The following is a 26,551-nucleotide window of genomic DNA, read 5'->3' as shown; positions in this document are numbered from 1 at the left end:
AAATAGGGAAATGAGATTCAACGTTGTCATGCACGGTTCTCTGTGGCTTTGTGATTCCCATAAGATATTCCAAATGTACCATGTTTCAGGTTAGAATAAGTTGGGGAGTTGAAACATTAGGAGATATAAGAAGGCACACAGAGAAGATGAAGAATGGATAGTTCATTTGGTCAGACTTGTTAATAATAGGCAGTATTTCATTTTCATGCAGGAAGTATATGTATGACTTTCATATGTGAAATTCTGCTGCGAGTAAAGCAATGACATACTTGTGGAGAAGCATGCCTTTGCTCTAGTACTATAGCAACTACAATTATAAGATGCAATACTCCATTCAAAGAAAAGGGGGCGCTCTTTGAGTAACATTGAACATAAGGACACAAACTGCAAACGTTATTGATAGTTCCTTTAATAAATGAAATCAGATTTCTTACAGATGACAACTGTCTTTTTATTGTTATTTGTTAGAGGATACATACACATATGTCTTATATTTTAGAAAAAAAACGTAATCCAAATGAATGACAATAAAGTTGTTTAACACAACATCTTGCAACTTGTTACAAATTGCAATTGTATTGTTTAGCTTTAATCCTATTGACTGGGGTCCCACCAGACCCCAGAGATATACTTTTTGTCATATCGCACAGGTTCATTATTTAATTATTACATTTTTTTCATTACTTTGTCCATCAGTTTGTTCCTAATGACCCTATCATTGTTTTCTGTTTGTTTTAAATTGTGATTTTTTAAAAATACAAATGCTTAGGGGCATTTGGGGCCCCAGTCAAAAGCACCAAATTACACCTATGCAGTTTTAATAGGTGGGACCATTTATTATGTTAATGTTTGCCAGAGGTCCTAATTTAAAGTATCAAACACTGTCAGTGGGGGTTAGGGGCACTCTGTCACTCATTTTAAAGGCTTTGTGGAAAGATTGTACTTTGGATAATAGCTGCAATTTGTATTAAAGAAAAGTATATTTCGTTTTACACAATATGCAAATTAACTGTAACTTTCCTAAAGTAATAGTAATGATATATATATATTTTTAATTGTTTTGAAAAGAAATAAGTTGACATTTTGCTATGATGGTTGTTTCTTACAATAGTTTATTCTTGGGATCCCTAGGGGCTCAGTTGTAGTATATGTATGCAAATATGTTGGTAAAAAAAGGGTCATATAAAAAAAACAACGTTAAAAGACAGCATCGTTTTCTTATCTGCAGCCTTTAAATTGCCCTAAAACACGCTACAACACACACAAACAGTGTACCTACTTTATAATAAACATAAACTAAACCCTGTGTTATCGCAGGGGAATGATTTGTGCTTCAGCTGTAAAAACCAAAGCACAGCCAGTCGAGTATAGGTTGGTCTCACCCAGATGAACTAACAGACTATAACCGTAAAAGAAGATTACTATAATATTCCTATAAAGTGTCTGTGGTTCTCGGTGGTGAGTTTATGGTTACCTCACCGCGCTCCATGGTGTTTTACACTTCACATGTTATCAATGTTATCATTCCCGCAATATTCCTATTGGGAATTACAGTGAGTCTTTGGTGTTTAATGGAGATATTTACAGACTGTGTTTTTAAAGAATTCTCCTGAGGTATCATTGTAATCCTATATTATTTCATAGGCCTAGATGTCATTGCAACATAATGCAGCCCAATATGATAGCAGGCTCCCTGCTTGAGCCCTCCCTCCGCCTCTCATGTGTCTACATTTTCATCCCATGGCCGTCTCTAGGTGATTTAGCGCCGCCAGTCTCAAGCAGGTGTCCAACATGGCGATCACGGGGAGCGGATCTCTCGCTATTTTTCTCTCTGTTTTCGTGATTTCAGGGGCGTTTCTCCCGAAAGGTAAGTTTTTGTGTGTTGTGTGTCTGTGATGCAGAATAACCCCTTCCACAGCTCAAGCCCGAGGAGTACCGGGGAGAAGTTGTGGTGCGTTTGCGCGTTAGATGCGCACAAGCTTCCCCTCAAATCTCAGCATCACTTTCTATTGCTGTGATACTGCTGGAGCTGCATGTCGACTTGAGAATATCCACGCTTCTTGTGACTGTCAGGTTTAGCTCGTATATTTACAGTTGATTGAAAGGGTGTTGTCTTTAGTTTCACTGAAAAAAGGCTAAAGAGGACTGCTATAAAAAGTAATGTGAGTGCTGCACAATTGCATAGACGGCAAGAGAGTGAGACCAGTAATCGTGTGAATGGTCGTATAAGTGTTTGGACCTGGGGCAAGTTAAAAGCAGTGCTCACTGTAACGCTCTTTATTATGACATGAGACCGATTCTCCGACCATGAAAGACTACGCACTCCTTCAGTCGTAGCCTACCGCATAAACCTCCACAGTCCCAACTCATTCCACTGTCTACAAATTGCTCAAGTCTGCGCTTCAGGTGCGCTTTGGAGGAAAACACGCATTGCAGCTCTAGCCTCTCACAGTGTCCTCTGGCCGCACAACTGCAGCCTCTGATGCCAGTGTGTGTTCCAGTCCGCAGTCTTCACTTCTCCTGCTGTCACTGAGGCTGGAGATGTAAATCTGCCACGTCGCTTTTGGCTTTACAGCGTGCGACTGCATGAGCCAGGGGCGCCTGGATGTGCACGACCATTGCAGTCCATGGTCCGATTATTTCCCCCAGTTATTCCACCGCGGTTGCATCAGAGTTGCATGCGTCAGTGTGTTTTTCCCCCACTTTTTTCCTGGAAAACGTATCTGCTGACAATACTGACGCATGTGTTGCAGTTAACATGTCAGCCTACAGCTGCTTTAAATCCCTCCCAGCGGTAGGATGGACATTGTTCTTGTGTTGTTAGCCCCCAGGTTGTTAAAATGGCAAGCAACAGTTGAGATGACAGGTTTTCACTTGAAGATTACTTGAGGGACCTTTTGTTTATTGGTTTAATTTCAGTTTCAGATAGCATTCTGCCACCAGTGGCTACAGTGGTGGTAGTATCTTCATCTCCCATCAACAGGTCTGCAGAAACTCATCAAAGCATGTGTGTGTGTGTGTGTCTGTGGTGAGATGGGGGACCTGCTCCCAAAATGAGGCTACTAGTTAAACTGAATTTTTAGACATTAGACATTTTTTTCACAGCTCACTGCTTACAAGGCTTTCATTTCACAGTTGTTGAATTTATTATGGTCTGTGTTGAATAGCAGTTGAATGACATTTACAGCATTGTCTAACGTCTCCTTGTCACATTAATTTAATTAACCTCTCAGTCAATTAAAATAATGCATCATGAATGCAATAACCTCCTGCTCAATACACCCTGGGTTGCAGCATTAGGGAACGGGTACATGGAGTCTCTTGGTTAAGGTGAAATCCCAAATCACATATGATATGATCTGAGGTTTTTCATTTGTGTGATTGTATTTGCAAAAGCTGCTTGGAGAAAAAACAACAACAACAAAAAAGTGCAAAGCCCTCACAGTGTTGAAGTGCTGACAGCCTTCTTTCCTGACACCTTCCAATTTGTCATTGTTAATAATCTAGAATAACTAGATTTTAATCTTTATCTGGTGAGAAAAGAATAATCCCACTTACTGGATGTGGTCTGACACAATCGACTTAATCTTGCTGGGTAGTTTATTATCAAGATACACTGATTATTATAGAGGGAATGAGAGACAGCTGGACATGAGGACAGAACACCATGAGGGAGAGTTGTTCCTGTGAGAACTGCTAAAGCTAAAGAGTTGCCTTGTTTGAGCATCCTGTTATGAAATGCTGAGACTTTGGCATTTCAACAAAGAATCTGCAACAAAGACTCATCCAGGCCTGTTGTAGCATATCAGATGGTCGTATTTCAGAAGGTTGCATAATCCCACTTATTGCCAGTTTAAAGTCATTCGTCAGGACTGAGTGATGGTGAAGTGGGTCAATACGAGCTGTCATGAAGCTTCAAGGCGCCGCTGAAGGAAAGGATCTCAGAGAAACAAAAGGAAACATACAGTTATTACGGTGCTATTGGTTGCCAGTTGGCATGTGACATGATGAGTGATTGAAGATGTCGGTCTCTGGCTGCCTATGGTGAGGTTTGGCTTTGAAACAGATACTGCTGAAATATGCTGGCAGTGTGCTGCTTTGCCCTCAAGATGTGCTTGTCTGTTTGTGTTCTGGAGGAGGTAGTTTTTTTATTTCATCAATTATCACACAAGTGTTGAGCTCTGTGGTTTTTCCCACAAGTATTCTGTCAGTGGTTGACACTTGGGGTTACAGGAACAGCAGCAGGAGCACGGAGCTAGGATCTCTGGTGGAAGGATTACTCACCTTATTTTCGCTCAAGCAGAAGTACCAATACAGCAGTGTAAACACACTATATTACTTATAAAAGTCCTACATTAATATTTAAATTGTAAAAATACTTAATTATCTACAGCAAAATATTCTTAAAGTATCAAAAGTTATCCATTATCCAGAACAATATCAGCTGTGAGCATTTCAGTCTCAATCTCAGACTTAATTATTTTTACATTCATTCAGTCATTAACAGTGCAGGTTAGCAGCATCTTAATGTCATAGTTATCCAAGGTGAAGCTCAATTGATCTTCTTTATAAATTGTAGATGATTATTTCTTTTTTCATGAGCTCATCTTTGGATTTGTATGTAAAGTCTTAATCTGTAAAGTAACATAACTATAGCAGTCCAATAAATGTAGTGGACTAAATACTACAACGTTAGCCTCTAAAATGTGATGAAAAATCCTGAAGCAGAAATATTCATGAAAAGTACTGTACTTGTAAATGTACATTTTTTACAGTACATTGCGCTGAGTAGGCGTGCAACTAGTTTGTTTTATTTTTTTGTTTATTTGTATCTCTTTTAGCTCAAGGCTACCAAGAGACTATTATAATCACAATAAGAACATTTTCAGAATATTACGGGCCTATAGCACACATATGTACATATATACACACCATATACAATATATAGATTGATTGTAATATGCTCACAGTCACACACTCAGTTGAGCTTAACTACATATGAAATACCCAGCATGTACACACACACACACACACACGCACACACACACACACACACACACACACACACACACACACACACACACACACACACACACACACACACACACACACACACACACACACACACACACACACACACACACACACAAATGTCTTGTTTTGTTTGACCAATAGATCATTATACATAGATCTGCTGTGTATAGATCTTCACTTTCACTTCACAATTGAAAGGCTGGAATAAAATAAATATCGGCATTTTGGCTTAAAAAATGACTCAAATGAATAATTGATTATCACAATTGTTGCAGAATAATTTTCTTGGTTTCATTTCTTCACAGAGCCACACACAGTACATCAGTGCTATCTCTCCTGAAGTGGTCTTCTTCTCTCTATCTATGGAATAGCACTTACAGTACAATACAGTGTTTCAGGATAAATTTAATACCGCACTTAATGGACCATTGATATGTGCCTGCTTATGAAGTATTTCATCGCCTGAACGTTGAGATCACCACAGTACATCATTTGTAACAATAATATACTCTTCTATTTAAAGAAATTGAATTTATTGCTCATTAAATTTACATTAAACTCTGCTTAATAAGCCTCACTCTAATTGCCAGATAATGCATGGCACTACTTTATGTGGTGGCAGCTAATCTTGCTGTTTAAAGGGAGGTGCTGGCAGAGAATTGGCAGCTGATACATGTGAAGAATTTAGCCACTGGTAGCAGATGTAAGTCATATGAGAAATACTGTTATCTTTTCACTGAGAACATCAAGCCTCTGTACTGTGTTGCTCTACTGTATCTGCTCTAAAATTTGCTTTTGTGTGCTGTGCATATGTGTAAAGGTGCATATCCTTGCCTGTAACACAAATGTATTGAAACCATCACTACCTTGTTGGAGCATGGCATTGTGCTAATGTGTGTCCAAGATCAAACTTCACACTCTCTTTGAGATAGCTTATAACATTTTTCTGAGCCCAAAGGGTCCTTGCAGCTCAGAAGTGAATAGGCAGATTTTGCTTTTTGTCCTTTAGACTCAGGTTGTAACAGGTCAGCCAGTGTACACAGAAAGAGGTTGGTTATGGAGGTCTGTGTTGGGAGAAGAAAAACATTGAAAGTGTCTTTCTATCCTTGACTTTCTATTCTTTTCAGTTTCTGAAAGACTCGCATCACTCCTTAAAAACATCACCTTGGGTGCTGGGTACAAGGGTTTTTATCCACATGCTTTATAGTGTGACCTTCAAGTAAATACTGCACCTGGCTGTTTTGTCAAGGTCAGAGAAGTGCTGCTGTAGACATGCTATCAATTTAAGTCATGTAGTAAATATGAAAAAAACAAACAAAACAAAAAAAACCCTGAAACCCTCAGGACATTTCTGTGGAGGGGATTTGTACCGCGGTGTCAAGCTGAATGACAAACTGAGGATGATCAAAAATGTGTCTGTCCATCTGTGTTGAAATGTAGAAAACAGTCAATTAGGAGAGACAGACAGATGACAGGCTCTTTCATGATTGTGGGGACAGAAGCTTTCATTCATAACTGTGCTGTGGTAATGAGGAGGAGAGCTGATGTCTCTGCTTATGAATATGACATTGTTCTCTGTGTTCCCTGGATCTGAGAGACCCCACTCTATTGGCTGTGTTGCTTAGACGCTAACAATCAAGTCCACAATGAAAAAAAAAAGGAAATGCAATGTTTTTGTTTTGAAAGGGGCATAGAGTGCACATTAGTATGGGTGATGGAACAATTACAAGCCACCATTAAGGCTGTGGTGCAGTCAGTTCCTGCTACATGAAGATACTGGCTAACTGCATTGGCCAAATTTTCTCTCAAACCTGTAACAGACCAACCATGTAGTTCAAACTACTTGTTTAAACAAATGAGAATCCAGTGCAGTTCCTATGTTGGAGGATCTAGATCATCCCTGGTCTGAAACACTACATTGCAGATGTCCCTCAATTGTATTTTACTCAGTTGTATGTTATTCAAGTCTTTATACCATTAAACTTTCCTTACATTTTACCACATTATACTGCATTGCCAGATCATTTTAAAATGAATGTTTTTGTAGGACAAGAGAAGACAACAAAATGCTGAATGTATGACATGATGGAGATTTCATGTGGAAGCCTTTTCCCTAAATGTTAAATAAGAAACTTTAATCCTTAGTCATTTAACAGTTTTGTTTATAATAGCAGACTGTTACATTACTTTTTTTTTACAGTACTTCAGGCAATCAGTTATCCTTTTTGTATTTCACAGTTTTCCAGTATACAACAAAAAAATCTTGAAAGCAGTTAAAATCAATAATTTTGTAACAATGGATGACATGACAATGAGTAATGTGAAAGGGGTCGATAGTAGTGGTGAACCTATAGATAATTAATTGAGAATTTCAGCCTGCAACTTTACTGTTTCCTGCTCATATCAGTGTGTTTTTTGGCCAAAGCATGCAGTATTTATTTCACCAAAAAAGCCCCACAAACACAGTGTACATGACCTGCCCAGCACCAAACAGCAGGCAGACACAGTTAGCAATTAGCTGGTGTGCATTTAACAGCTAAATAGTCAGATATTTCACTCTGGAGTTAGTGGTGACCAACGCAGTGGAGAGTAAATATTGGACTTATTCATCTTGTGGACAGAAACTTGACTTCATATGAGCAATAATGTTGCCCTGCGTCTGCTGGATGCGCAAATTGGTTTGCAAACATGTTTGCGGTATCAAGATGATGAGGTGTACAGCTTGTTTCTGGTCACTCCATGTGGCCAAAACATAAATTAATGCATATTTGACCCAAGGTCCACTTACTAGCTCTTTACAATGCTCTCAACTGCATCTTTACACCCAGGAAAAAGTTAGTATGTGGATTTTGAGTTTTTTTGAAACTTTTACTGTGCTTACCATATGTCACTCTCTGTGAAAATGGTACTGGGTGGTTGCATGTTCTAAAACATGAATTATTTGAAGTATTTCAATCTCTGTCTGCTACTATGATTTCACACACTATGTTTTCACTCATGTGAAGGTAACTAAAATGATTTCGGTATACCATATAATCATATAGCTATCCAACCCAGGTGTATCATTGCTCTGCTCTGATTCACCTAAGAGGGGCACAGCATCTATATTATCTCTATATTATGCCCATCATGTAATTCTATTGCCATGAAACACATCTTTTTGCTCCATAATGGCATCCTAAAAATTGCACTGACTGGCCTTAGGCTCTGCAGCATTTGTTAACTTTTTAAACCAAAAGTTGGGGATGCATCTCACATTATCAAAATTTACACTGATCAGCCCAAAGGGGCGCTCTACATAATTTGTTCACTCATCCATGTGTCATATGCAATATCTGAGACACCAGTGATCTGATTCTCACAAATATTAGATCTTGTATTTCATCACAGCACTCCAGCACTCATAATTACACTGTTTGGGCCAGAAGGAGGACATCAATTACATCTGAAAAATAGCACCTAAAAAGCATATTTATTACTGATTACTGTGCAGACAATGCCACTTTATGATTCACTTGCTGTATATTTTGGATTGTTTCTTAGTTTGGACCATCCAACATGTTTAATTATTTTCAGTAAGAAACTGTAATCAGATCAGTCACAGATAAAAAGAAACTCATCTAACAGAGAACCTTGAGACTGAGACCAGAACTCACAGCAGTAAGACTAAATAACTGTTGCTCAGTGTTGAGGAGAAAAGACTCTTTCCAAGAGAGAAATCTCTAATCAATAAATTCAGTTATTGAGCACTCGCTAATCCAGTGCTTGAATTGGAGTGAAAATCCAATCAGCAACTGCACAACATTCAGCTTTGAAAGAGATGTGTTTTTGTCTGGTTTAGTAAGAAGAATGAACGCTTATCGTTACGTGATTGGTCACATTTAGAGATTTGTGTTGAGAGCCTATTTTGAAGGCAACCTCATTGAAGGGAGTTGGCCAGCCCAATTTGGACTAGTGCTTTTTCTGCTGTGGTGTAATGGCAGACCATTCTGGAGGCAAAAGCTTTTCTGTGTCTGATGGAGCTCAGTTACAACTTGCATCCGAGGCAATAGGAGAGGAGCAGCACCTCTGTGTCTCCTCTCTGGGCTTGTTTGGGCAGACCCGTGCCTGATAAAACGACTGTAAGCAGCAGCAGCATGAAGGTGGAAGTAATGCACAATGCTGGAAAAAAACAAAAATATAAGTACTCCAAACCAGTAAGTACCCGTCCAACGCAAACATTACACTAATCAATAAATCTTGCATTGTTAATAGAAAGGCAACATGCTGCAGATGCCTTTCTAACAGTACAGTGAGTTTTTAAGACAGGTATACTCACTTAACACCATTTTCTCGAATCTGTCACTCCCTTTCTTGTTGGAGAGCTGTTTGCAAATGTATTTATGCAGACCTAATGAAATATTATTCCCTTACACAGCAGGATATAGCAAGACTTGAGGACAGCATTAGAATAGCCTGGACTTTCCACGTTTCTGCTTCTTTTCAGTAGTGCCCCCATTGCACACTAATGTCTCTCTAATTTTATTTGAACAGTACACTCAGGGATGCCAGGTGGAAAGAACAAAAGTCTTCTAAAGAAAGGATGCAGTGGAATACAATAGCTCTGCAATACATTCTACCTCACTTAAAATAAGGCTGATAGGGCTGCAAATAACAATGATTTTCATTATTGATTAGTCTACAAAATGTCAGAAAATAGAAAAAAAAGCTCACAATATCTTTCCAGAGCCCAAGGTGATGTCTTTCAATTATTTGTTTTGTCCGACCAACAGTCCAAATACCACAGACTTACAATGTAGAATGATAAAAAAAAACAGGGAAAAGCAGTCATCACATTTGAGAAGCAGAAACCAGAGAATATTTGAGCATTTTATTTGTGCTACTTCTTTACATTTTGACTCAATGCCTCCGTTCATTTTGGAATTGTATTTTGTGATGTTGCTGTATTGGACTGAATAACATTGATAGGCTTCTCATATTTTGTCCACCTTATTTAAACATTTGAGGAAACAAATAAAAAAAACCATATCAAAGGAATACTTCTATACAGCTAGAAGGCAGTTAGCATAGCTTAATATAAAGACTGGAAGTCTGGCTCTTTCCCTATAGCTAAAACAATCTCTTTCTTTTTCAGTTTCTTTGTATTCTTATATCAAAATCCAATCATGTTTTCATCATGTAAAAGAAATATAACGCCTGCTTATGTAGGCTTGAATCAACCAATTTCACAGTGCTAAGTTTGATTATGACACGCCCTCTTTTCAACATCCAAATCAAATCTCTCCCAACTTTATTTCTATCCTGTTTCACTCAAAAAATACATCATGATACAGAAATTCAATACTCTAAATTCTGTTTCATCTGAACTTTAAAGTGTCCAGGACTAATTGCCAGGCAGCCAGTCGAGACTCCAGGAAGTTACTGGTCTTGACAGAAAAGTAGCCCGATGTATTTTCCTGTAAAATGCTGAATTGCTATTTTCAATCTGTAGCTTTGGAACAAATTAAACAAACAAGATATAAAGTGTTAATTTTATGTTTGGACTGAATTCAAAGATTGAATTAATTGTTGTAGGGCCAGGGTAACTGTTTCCCCTTGTTTCCAATCTTCATGAAAACTTAAGCTAACTATCTGCTGGCTTCATAGCTAGCTTCATATTTAATGGACATGTAAATGAGTGGTATCAATCTTCTCATCTGATGCTCAGTGTGAAGAAGAATTTCCCAAAATGTCAACACCTCCCTGACACTTAACAGCAGTTACGAACATAAGTGCCAGAGACACATTGATATTTATTTGATATACTTGAAGTTTGATTGATGGGTTAACAAAATGAAAACTCCTGCAGTATTTCTGGAGTGCTGTACAGTTTCAGCAGATGGGTATTTTACATCTTCCTTTATTCCTGGTGATCACATAATAAGGACTGCTTGGGGGATAATTTGTGAGGAAAATGTGTGCAGTCACATATGCTCTTTTTTTTCTCTGTTTATATTTGCCAATAACCTTAGTTTTTTTTTTTAAGCAAAGCTGAAAAAGGTAATCGTTATAAAATTGACAATTGATGGATAACGTTTTGTCTCCTCTCAAGGTGAATCATGGGAAGATTTTGATACTGTTTACACAGAAGAAAGCTGTTGTCTGACAGGTTCGTGCTGCCTGCCTTGGGGGCATCATGCTCTTGAGTTATCAGCGTGACGATAGACCCATCTTAATTACTCTCAGATACCGCACTATAATCTGTCATTGTCAGGCTGATCAAGACTGTGCAAACCAAGCACTAAGACTCATTCACCCAAACCGAGAGCCTATTGATTACTTCTCATACTTGAGTCATTGCGCTGCGGAGGGACATGGGAGGCAATAGAGCTAATGGAAGGGGGAAACTCAAAGTCACATTGTTTACATCTAAGATGACAGGTAAATGTATTTGAAAGGAAATATGGCCTTGATCTATTGGTCCCCAAATACTAACAAGGAAAGTAAGCCCTGAGCTGCCAGACTATCAACTGCCCTGCTGTTCAAATGACCTATTTCTAAATCAAAACCATGTTTGTATTCAGCAGTTACACGTAATATAATATTTTGACTAACTGTAGCTTCTTTTGAAAAATTAAGGCTGGGTGGTAAAAACGATAACAAATGTTCGATAGATGTAAAGAATAATTTAAAACCACTAATACCAGTCTGGTTTCTTCAACTTTCAGTCAGGAGAAAAAAAATCGGCCTTTAAACTGGAAAGAAATAATGATTTCACCTTTATCGGGATCATTTCAAATATCAACTGATATGAAAAGGTCTTATTGTGATAACATTTTTGGCCATATAACCCAGCCCTAATAGACATATTTATTGATAAAAGGTTGCCTAAAACTTCCACAGCACACAAACACACCACTTATGTTTCACATCAAATCTGACACATGGCTGGGCTTTTGTAGGTGGTGGAGGTGGTGGTGATTACTATCATATATTTTTGAGTCTTTGGTATAATTTGTTTAATCCCCAAACTACTGTTTGCTGTAACATCTAAACTGATCTAAATGAAAGGCCTGCAGGCTGAAATTGTTTGACCTTGTATATAGTATTTAAGGTAGGCTATATTTACACCCCTGATTAAAGAGCTGGAGTTATACTGATCTGCATTGTGTGTTTCACATCCAACAGTATAGTCATGCTTTACTCCAGCGTTTTAAACATCACCAGTGTACACCGGTTGCTTGATCAGAAAATATTAGTCCTTGTAGTAAAATATGTTACGGTAATTGAGTGATACCAGGTATGTATAGGAATTACTGACTATGCTTCAAAAGAGAAAAGGGTGATTAACCAAAGCTCCAAACCATTTAAAAATATCCTTGCAAACTTATTTTGATAAATGAATCTATTAATTTAATAATTCATTTAACTAGTAACTTGCACCCAGTTGTTGTTTTTGCTCCTGTTATGCTACACTTTATAAAAATATATTCGCCTTTCTCTTTTCTTTTTTTCCTAAGAGGTCTAATAGGGGTTCTGAATTTTGTTGAGTGCCTCTTAATGAGCCATGGGCCTTAATGGAGTCAACAGTACAAGGTTTTCCTTTATCATAATGTGATGATGTTAGTTTTGTATTTTTTCTTCTTTTAACTTTCCTATTAAAAGTCTGATACAAGTGTTATTACTGCATGCAGTAGTTCTATTGGTAAAAGTAGAGATGGATCTCATTACTGGACCTCCATTAATGTGATTCATTTGTCAAGTTAAGCCGATTCCACTTGTCAGATTTTGACTTAGATTTTGAAGTTAATTCTGTCCCTTTGTTCTTCGTTCCACCAGTGTACCAATTTTCGGAATAAACGGAAAAGCGGTCAAATACGCTGTTTTGTTAATCTTTTCTGAAGTTTTATGGCTTTTTGTGAGGGACCACACCCACAACAATTAATCCAATCTTTCTATTCAGTTTTCTTAAAATCTACTCATAACATTTACAAGTATTTCTAAACAGAAACAATCAGGCAAAGATGCTGGTTTGAACTTGCAGCACTTTCTAAATTGGCACATGTTTCTGAAGACTGTATGCACTTTGTAGTGCTAAATTTACATATTTGCATGTGGACTCAAAGCTAGAGACCAACTTCTAGCAAGAGGGTCAAACTGCAGCACCCTTAGACCTCCCTCCTCAGACCACACATACATACATGTAGCTATTTATAGCTTTGTTGCTTCGCTTCGGTGTCACCCACAAGGTTGAAGCACAGCAACGAAAGCAGCGGTAACTGGCAGCGCAGTATTGCTCTGGCCTTACCAATTTTGGAACAAACTTTTAAATTGGGCTTTGTAGATCTAATATGAGTGGAGAAGAGTGAAGCAACTGGATTGCTTATTTCTTGCCTCAGATTGGTTCAGAAATAGATTTGGGTGAAATAAGTGAAGGTTTACGTACTTCATACAATGGACCCCTGCTACTCATGATCAACCCACACTGGTTCACAGACGTGGAGCCCCAGGAGGGAGGTCATGCTCAACCCCTATTGACTCACAGAGCTACAGGAGGGAGGTCTGCAGTTGGACCCTTCTCTAACTTACAGCTCTTGAGCAAGAGGGAACTTTGTCTTTTTGGACAGCGTGGTAGCGTGGTAGCCTGCAAGCAGAAATCCATAGTTTAATATGCAAACAAACCGAAGGAGCACACAAAGGTCATTCATCGTAGTAGATGTGCCCTCTGGTTTTTTTTTATTGTATACTCTCTTGTATAGTCTCATTTAGTTTTGACAGTCCATGAAGCTCTCACGTCGTGGCTCCATAAAATTAATTGCTCAATGTAATGTCTGCGCCCTCTCTTAACTGAGTTTCAAAGTGTTTCACAGAGCTACTGTGTACCAAAACACTTTCAAAAAAAGATTGCTTTTAACATGATGTGGAGAAGGATCTTTACAGTAACTACAAAATGTATCAACACAGCAGTATTGCGCTCAACCCTCAGTGTAGAGAACTTTGCTCTGTCCCTCATCTTGTGCATGGATATATAAGGTTGTTCTCCTTGTAAGTTTCATGTTTCTCTCTTAAAATGTTTCTCTCTTTTGTGAGAGTTACTAGTCCATTCATTCGAAGTATTGCCTGTACTGTGTGGCACTGCTATTTCCTTGTGTGACCTTCGAAGGCTATATTTTCCTGCGGGCTCATGATCCATAACACAGCTTTGCTCTCTGATTTTCTTGAAGTGCTGTTGTTCATAAACAGGATCATTATCTGTGGCTCGTAAATAGGATCATTACTGGAATTGTCTGTTTATGCCACCATAAACAGACAGTTACCCTCCCAGTTTGGCAGTTGTTATATTGTTACGTGCAGATTCAACCAAATCTAATTGAATGGCCCATAATAATAATTAATATAAATAATAATAATAATAAAGTAAAAAAAGAAAGATTAACAAAAAAAAAAAAAAAGCAACAGTTTAATCTACTCTTGTTTATTTGTTAAACCTGCAAATCTAATGTATGCATCATGATGCTTTCCTTTCAGTATATAACTCAAGCAGCTTTTGGCAGTTTATTTTCCTGCTGTATAATTTGCACTTACATTCCTGCACATCCTGGCTCAGATTCCTCTCGGGAGAAGCTCCTGCAAACTTTCAACACATTACCAAACTATACTTCATAATGAGGAGAGCTCCAAACCCTCTCACTGTTAATGTTTGTTAAAAGCTTCCTTCTAATTCCACACTTTTTCCATGTGCGCCCTAAGTGCGCTGCAAGCCTACAGCCACAAAAATGCCAAAAGTGTGCCACCACTCCCTTGATGACACAGCACACTTGCTTTGTGCCTCTAGTTCTCACTTGAGCGTATGTGTTTTGACACAGAATCACCACCTACACAATGATCAGGTTTAGATATGGTGTAGATTTACTCTTAAGATTTATATTTATATTTTTATTAGCATTCATTCATTCACCCTACATGCATGCCAATGACAGTTTTGAAGGATATATAAATCTAATGTTTTTAACTTGATTTGTAAAAGCACACAAGCACAAGTAGTTCAATAAGGTGTCTAGGGGTTTATATTTGTCTTTTTGTTATGAATTTTCAAGTACAGTAGAAATGTTGCATTTAATCCCAATAAACTGCATCTGAGAGAAATATATGAACACATTTTTTTTACAGCTTCAGTCCATGGTCTATACTTACCAAATGAAAAGTTCTGTTTTGTCAGCATAAGTCAAACTTAGCTGTGTACAGCAAACCTCTGAGGAAGACAGACCAGCTCCAGTCTAAAAACAGATATCAATAAATGTAAACAGCACTGGCCTAGGGATGTCATTAAAAAGAATGGCATGTCTAGACCTCATAAAACCAAAACATATTGTTATTTCGAAAGCAGCAGGAGTTATTGCCTGTGAGCACTAAGATGACATCCATCAATTTAGGGTTTTATTGGAAAATGTAGATAGGCTGCTTGGGAGATGTAAATGATTTACTTAGCATAAAGTTTTGCTTGAACAGGCAGGAAGATAGTTTAGTTAGTGAGGGCAGGGAAGTATGTGTGTGACAAAGGCGGTATTGAAGCAAAAGCTGATTTCCCAAGCCTGAGAGAATTGCGATCTGTGCATGAATAAATAGGCTGGACCTGGAGAACGTGGATTATTCTGGTTCAAATATCAGTAGACTTAAGGGTTGTCAAATGGCATACATGTGTAATAGGATTGTTGTACATGATTTCATTTTGTCACTTACACCCAAATGTCATCTTCTAAGGTTTGCTCTGATTGTTTCTCACTGTGTGCACACATTGCTGCTTTATTCTCTCTGCCTTTTTTAAATTGCATGTTCAGGCCAATTTAACTAAACATCCTCACATTTAAAATTATTTTCATATATTATCTAATGGTGTGATGGCAAATGAAAACTTAATTTGTAATAAAGACAGTTAATATGATAGAGCACACACAAATCACTAGTAACTTCATTACTGCCTGTGCAAAATGCAACGTGACAGCAACCTGAATAAATCCAATTAACATGAGAAACATTTTAGATTTGGTGGCACACAGAAGTTTGCAGAATTACACACCACAGCTTTTGAAATGCGACAGCTTCAAAATACAGAGCATTTGCATGCAGTTGTGTATCACTTTGACATGCTGGCCTCATCTTTCAGTATATCTCAAATCTACATTTATTCAAATGTGTTCAGTGCAGTGAAGGTTGACACTGCATAATCCATCAAAATATTACATTTGAAGAGAGAGGCTGGAATTATTTGAATCATCAGAAAGCAGCCCTGCTTGTGGTGGAGAGGCTCACTCTCAGATATTAGATAAGTTTGAAAGCCGAGGAACAAAAACTTTATTTTTATTTTTTATAGATACAGTATATGGCATGAAATCAGTCTTTCAGTCTGACCTTGTCTCTCTCTTTTCTAATACTACTGTGTGTCTCCAGTCACAAAACATAACACAGAGTAAATAATGCATTTTCTGTCAGTAGTACCCATGCAATAAAACAGTGTGTAGGTCCGTATACGGTGTAAACAATCTCTCTTTTTTTTAAAGAAAGAGTTGAATGTTGTGATGCCTTTGAATGTGTTTGTGTCTTTTCAGAGGAAAATCCTCATGATTCAGTATGAATACCATCACTCATCATTTTTCACGTCTGACCTAAATCAATGCTATATTTTTAATTGCTAAAACCTACTGTACTGTTAGACCTAAAATCATCTTCATACAAATTAAATTACTTCACATTTTAAGTAGAAGACAGAAAGAGTTTGCAACAAAAAGATGATATTTTAGATTCATTTTTATTCCAATTTGCAATAAACAGATTTTATTATTCACCTGTAACATTCATAAACATATATCTTGTACATTCTTTCTATTAATTTCCATTATTCATACATGTTGATCCTTTTAATGTTCTGTTGTTTTTATTTTGACAGGTGAAAAAGCAGGGGGACAGCACACATGGGTAGAGTGAGGGGTACGACATACATACTTAAAAAAAGGTTCATGTTTTAACTAATAAGCAGCAGCACCTAGAATGTATTTTGCTGCATTTATATATGACTTTCAGCTCCTGTTCTGGTTGCACAAAGATTTGTTCAATTGTAGTTTCACACTGAAATATCTTTATATTTATTTTCCACTGAGTCTACTCCTTTCTGCCTTAGCTTATATCTTAGATTGGCATGTTGGTGATGAACTGGAACTTTCAAATCTAAAATTGTCAAGTATAGCAAATATGTCAAAATATATTCACATCTCGCACACAACAGATCATTCTTTCCTTTTCAGTTACAAAGAGATGTAAATTTGGACTTACAGGTAAAGATGACAGCTCTTCTTTTAAGGGTTTATATCCTCCAGTCTTTTACCTTAGCTGTATTTTACTTTCCCATCAATTTAAGTCATGAAATCAATTAAAAAGGAATCTGGAAGAGAAAATCAAGATGTGTTTCAATGGCTGTCTTTTCAGTGACATTGTAAAAATACAACTAATAAACAACAACAACAAAAAAGAAGAGAAAAACAATGTTAGGGAAATAAGGTGTCTAATATATCCATACACAGTACATGTTTTAATATATGTCTTATGTCTCTGAAAATATGAAAAAAAGAATAACATAGACCAGATAAGACATATTTTATTAGATATGTGAAATTGTCCATTTTATGCTGTAATTCTGCAGAAAGTGCAGCTTGGAAATGGCAAGATTTGTTGTTGTTTCATATACAGACACCTGTGTTTTAGTTTTTCTCTTCAGACAGTAAATAACACTCATGCAGAGAAAAGAAGATATCTGTTTTGTTTTCTCTTTGACTACGGTAGATAACTTGTTGATTAGCAGCACAGGTAGAAGAAAAAAGAGCAGAGGGAACTTCCGTGGTTACTTGGGTGACACATTGAGCCCATGGCTGATGAACTGTTGAATGACAGTTGGTGGGCCCTCGGGGAATCACCTGTCTGTCAAAACTATATTGTAAGCGTAAGTGACATTATTAGGAAAAAGCTGTCACCCCTGTGCTTATATAACTTGTAAAGTTTTAGATGATATATTCACAGTAAACAAGCTATCTGATGGGTGACATGTTGTGTCCAGTGATTATGCGTAATTGTGTTTAATGATTCCCTAGACACACAAGCATGTCAGACAAACCAACCGCATGTTTGTTTTTGTCTCCTGCCATCGCTCTTTGTGTTGAGTAGGTCACCTTAGAATATTCATCACCTCTTATGTCATCAACACCAACGCAATTTGTGGCATAACATCTCCCTCTTCACTCCGCGGCGCTGTATTGCCGTACCCGGACCAGCTCGGCCATCAGGCATTGACAATGGCATAATTATGGAGTATTAAACGGTCACAATGACATATCAGTCAGACAATATATGCAAAATGCCACAGAGGCCTACTTGGTTTACCCTTAGTGTTGTCAGGATGGCGTGAAAAATGGAGGTTTGTTTGCTGGTGAATCATAATTACGACTGGTATTTATGTAGCCATCAAGCCTTCAGTCAAGAGGAGCTGCATTTGAAGGTGACTCTGGGATGCATCATATCAGACTGCGGACACAGTGAAACAAGGCTTTCAGACAAGCTGTCTCCTCTCACCCAGCCTTTTAAATCATCATCACTCTAGCCAGCTGTATGATAGTTCACATGATATATCACCTGTTAGAGCTGCAGCATATACGTACGCACCGCCAACAGACAGTGACAATGAGTCTGGCAGCAAGCCGTTGCTCATTTCAGAAGCCCCAGTCATTTCATGCTTTTGTTTCCTGTTATTAAGCTATTGCTCTCATGCTGTTGTGTTAAGCATTACTTAAACTGCCAGTTAGCTTTGGTGCATGTTTCTTTACTGTAGCCCTTTTTTGTCCAACGTGTTGCTTCAGTGATGTGGCCGGTTGATCTTTTGCATGGGGATGCTTCAATCAGCTTGGAGCAGCTTGTTAGACTGAAAATTCTGTCCAAAGCTCAGCTGTCTATATTTATACAGGCTGAGCAAACTGGCTATTGGTCAAGCTATTACAGCCTGGATCTTATCTCTATAGGTTTGACTACCAGTCTTATTGTTTTGGTTGTGATAACATTGTATTTGGAAATGTAGCTTTTCAACAGAGAATTTACACAAGCAATCAGTCTGTTCTGACCTCTTGGCCACCAGGACACACTAATCAGACAGACTGTAAACCAATAAATTCAAGTGAAACTGGCAATAATTCAATATGACAATTTATGGAGTTTCAGTGGAGTCAGTGTGTGATGACAATATCTCATAATTTTGTGACTATAAAAACCATAAGTAATTGTGGAATTTCTTTTTTTAGAGATGTTTTGTCACAACAGTACACAATTCACTGGTTTGAAAATTAGTTTGATTATTTTGTAGCATACATTTGCCATACTACTATATATCTATATTTGAAAATATCTTCATTAGTATTGTGGTTTGCAAGTGTTCTAAGATAAATGTTTATATCTCACATTGTCACTTTCATTTTACAGAGATATAGTTTGGCTTAGCCTAGCGCAGCATTTTTTATTTTACTGTAATTTTGTACAATTCTCTTCATATAGATTGTTTGTGTCATTCACAAAATCAATCAAAATATAAATAATAAATAAAAACATATTCTAGAATACTTATGGGTATTTGGGTGCATTAACATTTTCACTTTCACTCACAGAAAAGTAATTTAGATGATATGGTTAAAGCTTGAAACCTGTCAGATTGCCTGTATGATTGTGCCATGAACTCCATCATGGAGCTGAAACAATTTTTTGGATTGACAGAAAATTAATTGGCAGCTATGTTGAAAATAGTTTCAGTGATTTCTCAAGGAAACATGCCAAATATTGTCAAATGTAGATTTGAGTGAGTTAACTGGATATATTTGGATTTTAGACTGATGGGAAGCAAAGGGAGGAGGCTACCGCAAAAAACAAGTGACACTTTTCACTGTTTTTCTTACATTTTATGGACGAAATGATTAATTGATTAATTTAGACGATCAGTTTAAATTAACAATCATGTAAATAAATAATCATGATAATAATTATTCATAAATCACTGACCATCCAGGTAATAAAATCAACCAGTAATAACCAGAATAAACCTCACACTGACTATAAAAGTTTCCACAAATAGACCAATTAACTGAATATTTGTGTCTACTTGAAGTTTCCTGACTAAAGATGTTGCATTCTTCTTGTGAGAAAAAAGGTATGAAAGGTATGTTTTCCAGCTTCTAACACAAAGAACAGAAATGTTCTTCTCAGTAGAATCAGTGGGTCGCTGTAGTCACAAAAGAGAACTGCCTGATGTTTTTGTTAATAACACCCTGTTTGAAGTTTCCTGTACTTGGAGTCTAAACTTAATATACAAGACAGGACAGCATGATTATCTTTTTATGTAAAAGTACACTGCTGGGATGTCCTTGTTTCTTTTTTTCCCTATACCCCATTGCTTTGTTTCTCTCTTCACTCCTTTTTTATGTGCCACCGTCACTTATTACTGTTAGAGGGCAAGTGTGTGTCTGGCCTCAGCTGGGCATTATCCTGGCCCAGATTGTCCTTGGACCCCCATGTCTGTCTTCTAACCACGGCTGTAGCAGCATCATATATCACCGGCTATTCTTAAAGCTTTTCTTACCATTGATTGATCCACTTTATTCTGATTCAGTAATGATCAAAAGCAAAGCAACAAAGCATTTTATAGAGGTAATTACTCACTCATTAGCCATATGTTTGACAAGTATGCCCTCCTGGCATTGGAAACCTCTCTATTAATCATAAACAGATATCTGACAAAGGGGATGATGAAATGATGAAATATATATCCTGACTGAGAATCAGTAAGATCATATTATTGATGGATTACAGAGCAAGCTGTCACAAAATGGCTCAGTCTTTACTTGATATATGACTGCAGAGAATATATTTTGGGTCATTTTTGCTGCCGTCATATTTCTTTGCAGTCATCATTATCAGTCTGACCTGCTCCGGGAGTGTTTCTCCCCATTCAAACACCCAGATGTCAACACATACAGCTTGTTATAACTGAAACAATCTAAACAAATGATCTCGCTGGCCACCTAAACATGTTTTCCTCTGCATAATATGAAGATGAAACCAACCCCCCCCCCCCCCCCCCCCTCCCCGCTCAAAACAGCAACCCGCTCTGCGTCTCCTGTCTTGCTGGGCGATCTCCCCAGGCTGTGAGGACAAGACAGGACAGGAGAGGATAAATTACAGCCACAGAGCCTCGGCTCCCTCTCTCATGCTTTCATTTGCACCAGCAATTAATCAGCCATCACTGGAGAGCTCTTGCATGTCAGGCTGAGGATTTTATTAGGGATGTCCTTTATGGGCCTTAATGAGACTTATGTCTTCCTTGAGTATTTCATTTGCTGCACATAGCCTGGCTGCTTGTAACCTTGAGGTGAAGAGTTTTTTTCCACAACAGTAGAGCTTGGCAGGGCTTTGTTACTCACCTCTCAATGATCTTGACTTTATTCTCTCTTTCATCCGCTAGCTGTCTCCCTCACTATTACAAATCCTCCTGTCTTGCGGTTATCTAATTTTAGATACAATTAAGACTGATTTGTTTTGTTTATGCTGACGTTACTCCTTTCTCCAGTTTGAAATGCAGCGCTAAGTGAGCTATTGAAAATGTGGCAAATCACCTTCCATTTTGTGAAATGCAGACGACAGCTATGCATCTCAATTATTTTATTTTAAAATAATCATGATCAGTCAAACATAACAGATTGGACGTCTGGAGTTCAATGGGATTGGCTTCTTGGAAATTACACAAGGAGCAATGTAACTCAAGCATCTCGTGTATTTCCATTATATTCCACTCACAGAGCTAAACGTCTGATTTTACAATAAAGAAATATCCATAAATCTTTGAAAAACCCAGAAGGCCATTTTAGAAAACCTTCCCCTGTTCTGAAGGTATTTCAAAGACTCTTTTGTCCATATGGGTGATTAAATATTCTTTCTGTTAGCCAGACATGATAGACCTATCTCTTCAATCAATTTGTACAACATTAACTAAAATTTAAAAAGTTTATAATCAGCTTGGCCTACACTGGGATATATATTTATATTTTACTTTTGTTTTTATAATAACTAGTGTTCGATATTTTGCCTATGTTTTACAAAAAGTGCTATTGGTGTTATTAGTTGCTATGGTGATGTCCAATCTGGTGGTGGATCTGCCTGTCTGGTCCAGACTGACATAGCTCAACAACTATTGGATAGATTGAGACATTCATGGAGAGGATGAATCATCATGACATATTGTTGTAACCCCACCATCAGCTTAAGATTTCAATTTGTCCAATACTTTGTTTATGACCAAATACCCTCTGTAGTAATGACATAACCGTCAACCTCAGCTGTGTTTTGTGCTAATAAGGAAATGTTATCATGTTAGCAGGCAACACTAAAATTACATTACACCCATGTGTTAGTATTTCCATTGTCATGTTAGCCAAGCTGCTTCTATAAGTATAGTTACACAGAGCTGGTTGTCTTGTGAAAATATTTATTTGTTCAGATAATCTGATGCTTTGCTCTATGACTCAAATGTAATGGTCAAAAATGAAATGGAACAAACTGGGGCTAACAGTAATGCTAAAAAACATATTTAGGGCTGCTATGTTTGTCTTGTTTAGTTCAATTACAAACCATTGCAGACTTACAGAATGGCCATGTTTACTTTCTGATGAAAATGCAGGGCAACAAATCAAAAAGTTTATTCCCCCTTTGACTATTTTCTCCCTTTATCATTGTGCTGTTTTGTCTGTGCCCAAACAGCACCAGCTACAATCACAGTCAAAAAATACTCAAAGTGGGCGTTACCCAGCTAACCATAACCACAGAGTCAGCCAGTAGGAGGATATGGAAGCCATCTGGTAGCATTTTTACAGTATGGTGTGGCAGTTTGCCCATGTTTTCTACAGGAAGGGTCGTATGACGGTCATGAAAGAGAACGTCTCTGTAAATCTCCAAGGACACAGACATGAATATTCTCTGTCCAATTTTCTGGGTCAGACGTAGCTCAACCAAAGTACGTGACCTGATCACATCTGTCACCAGGTTGTGCATGTGCGTGAATGATCAAACTATGTGACCTTTAAAACTTAAATGATATCTTAGCAGTTCTTTAAGCCACATTTGCAATATGTGATGAAACCATTTGGGGGAGAGGTTTTAAAATTACAGTGTCTGCCCTCTTTTTTCGTTCTTTTTTCAAAGATACCATATGTTAATACGTAGGACATTTTACTGGGCTGCTACAAAGTTTTGAAACTGTTTGAAGAACTAAATTTGGAACTAAATGTGACTGAAAGAAAAGCAGAAATGTAATACTTAAAAAAGCTAATGGTCCACAGCATAAAGGTTTAGAAGCCTACATTTACTCAAGCACTGTGCTTAAATACAAATTTGAGGTACTTGAACATGCAACATTATTTGAATGGGACCCTTCTACATAAAGAGCATTTTCATGTATGATTCCTTAAGTACATTTTGCTGGTAATACTTCTGTACTTTTCACTTAAATAAGGATCTCTCATTTTGAAAAGTCTCTAATACCAGTTGTCCTCTCTTTTCTGTTTAATTATAATTGCCTGAAATACTGAACATGTTGTAACAGAACGGAGAAGATGTAGCCCTTTAATTTAGGTCACACATGCCCACACAGACATACAGATAAAATAATATGAATATCTGCATATCAATGACTTTTAGTTTAAACAAACTGGCCAAAGACTCTCTCTCTCTCTCTCTCTCTCTCTCTCTCTCTCTCTCTCTCTCTCTCTCTCTCTCTCTCTCTCTCTCTCTCTCTCTCTCTCTCTCACATACACACACAGTCCATTTCTCGCTGACCACACATCGATGGCCAGCTGTGCTCCCTGTTTGACAGCCAGGTGGTTCAGTCTTTGGAGCGCAGCAGCTCCAGTTAATTAAGGTTACCCATTTGGATCTTGTCAATGGCTAATTTGCAGATGAAAAAGATTCAAAAACTTTTTCTTACTTCAGCAGCCTAAGCATTGTTTTTGTCTTCCCTAATGGCTTGGGCCTGTCAAGTGGAACATGACTGAACAGCGCCACAAACTCAGTCTTCAGATGCATGGATGGAGAAAGTTTACTTAGAGAAAAGCTGCAGCCGAGAATCAATATTGGACTTAGACAGGCTATTTACAGTACCTTGATAATGTTTGACAGAGGCTTTCAGTGTAGTTAGCATCAGGAGATCACTGGCCAAATCATTTTGTGAAGAGCAAGTGACTGATAGGAACAGATCAGGATGGTTTTAATTCTACTTGATTAAAAATGATTTTAAAATGTTTTATATTTACAAAAGGCTTTTTAAAAATTATATTCTTTTGCTTACTGTTTTCTGGGAATATTGCTTCTCAGATGACAATTGAAATGGACAATTTTCTCCATAGGTCTGGAACTACAGAATTCAATATCATCACATTATTAAATCTTAAATATTACATCTGAAGCTGCTCTGAAATACCGGTGAGAGACTTTGTGAACCTATTGATGTTTTTTTTAAATTCCCATGCATGCCTCATATTCCATGATAGTTGTTATTATGAACCAGTTAAAATATACCCTTACCCCTAGAGAGTCTTCCTAGATGCCCTTACTCTTGGACTGCATCTCACAATTAATTATCTGTGGAGAAGCGGCATATTTCTTGAGTCTGCTTCGAGGAGAAAACAAATCATATCCATGTAAATACATACATTAATAGGTCTGGAACTGGTAGATGTCTTTTGGGAAAGTGGCTGAAAGGAAAATGATGATTTATATTTTACTCACCAGGACTGTGAGCTTTTTTGCCTGTGCAGAATGTGGAAGAAAATGAGGTGCAGCCTTTTTTGCATTTTTAACCCAATTAATTTGTAGTTTGAGGTGTGACAGCAGTAAGAAGCACAAGTGGAGGAGCAGAATAATCAAATGACTCCCTCCCTGAGATTTAATAAACCAGAAAGTGCTAATTTCACCTTTCATTGCGTGCGGTATTTAATGCCTAAAGAAAGCATATCTAACTTTTCATCATGTGCCCAGTATGCCTACTGTTTGGAGCTGCATGCATTATGCTGCACAGTGCCCTTGGCAGCTGAGAACAGACGAGAAACTGAGCAGAACACAGTGACCCACGTTGTTAAGACATTGATCTTAAATAAACAAACACAGTAAATCTCTGCAAATATTTCTCTTCCATACACAGAAAAGACCAAAGCTCCTAAATATTTGTCAATAGTTTAGTGATAAATGGGTCAACATTGATGAGCCTCAGTTAGAGCCTGCTGTAGCTTGGTAAAAAATTTTAAACACACAATTATGTTTAGAGAATCAGCCAAACTCCGACTTAATTTTACAAGCTTTTTCCAGCTTTCTAAGCTGGGGCACATACGAGGATAAAAGCATTAAAGTATAGTATACAAGTTACACACCTTTCTCAGCATGTGAAAACATCTTAACAAAATGTCTGACTTAGGTGTTATTTTTCATAGTATCTTAAACTAGAACTGATGTCTTTAAACTATGGCTGCCACACATTTTCATTGTTGATCAATCTGGTGATTATGTTCAGGAGTAAGCCTTCACAGTAAGGGTAAATATTCAAAGAATTGTGAGACATGTCCAATACATTTCTCATATTCTATGATGAGGGCACCCGCTTCGAATGTTGTCACTCAGCTGAAGGGGCACTATCAGTGGTTATCAGCCTCATATATGTGGGTTAGAAGGGGCCTGCTACACGTACTAGTAGGTTCAGAAGGGTGTTATTATCCAAATTACTTGTTCATTTCAGACTAACAGTCCAATACCCAAGGATATTCAAATAACTGTCATATAAGACAAAGAAAAGCAGCAAATCCTCGCATTTGAGTAACTGGAACCTGTAAATGTTTGTCAGTTTTGTTTGAAAAAAAAGAAGAAGGTGTTTGCTACTCAATTTTCTGTTGTCAGCACTACTTTGTCCTTCCCATTAAGTTAAGTCTTGCTGTTTCACTCACCAATAAACAGGTAGGACTGCACAAAACTAAATCCTTCACTTGAAACATTTTTCACTCACAGCTCAATAAAAAAACCTTTGTACAAGTAATTTACATCTTAACTAACAGAGGCATTCATATAAAATGGAAACTTGGTGTGCCTTACAAGATTCAAGGGGAAAATAAAGGAGGCAGAGTGAGTGACTTTTCAGCACAGCCACCCACCAGCTGCCGGAACATAAATAGTAATGTATCATTATGGCTGCGCTGAGGGAAAACACCCTATGTTTTAGTTCTTTGCGGAGGTCATGTGGCAATCGGTGGGTGTGTTCATGCAGCTCTCGCTTGGAAAAACAGGCTAAATTAGACCTTTATGAGGCAGCCACGTAGACCCTCAAAATCTTACAGTGGCACTTATGGAGATTTTGTTTTTACTGATTTCCCTTTAAGACTAAGAGAACAGTTTTTTCTCTGCCATTGATTGATCTGACACTGGA

The 26,551-nt window shown here is 37.7% G+C and overlaps 1 protein-coding gene across 1 annotated transcript in view; it reads left to right on the top strand.

The window, feature by feature from the left end:
* The first annotated feature begins 1,568 nt into the window (after window positions 1-1,568).
* cadm1b (cell adhesion molecule 1b) overlaps window positions 1,569-26,551 on the top strand; it is a 144,423-nt gene continuing 119,440 nt past the window's right edge. The window contains exon 1 of the mRNA XM_062418713.1: window positions 1,569-1,867. Within this exon, the coding sequence (XP_062274697.1) occupies window positions 1,792-1,867 (76 nt within the window). The 5' untranslated portion in view covers window positions 1,569-1,791. The remainder of the gene's footprint in view (window positions 1,868-26,551) is intronic.

The sequence above is a fragment of the Scomber scombrus genome, chromosome 5, assembly GCF_963691925.1.
Source record: "Scomber scombrus chromosome 5, fScoSco1.1, whole genome shotgun sequence".
Taxonomy (NCBI): Eukaryota; Metazoa; Chordata; class Actinopteri; order Scombriformes; family Scombridae; genus Scomber; species Scomber scombrus.
The sequence above is the reverse complement of the archived record's forward strand: the minus strand, read 5'-3'. Positions and strand labels throughout refer to the sequence as shown.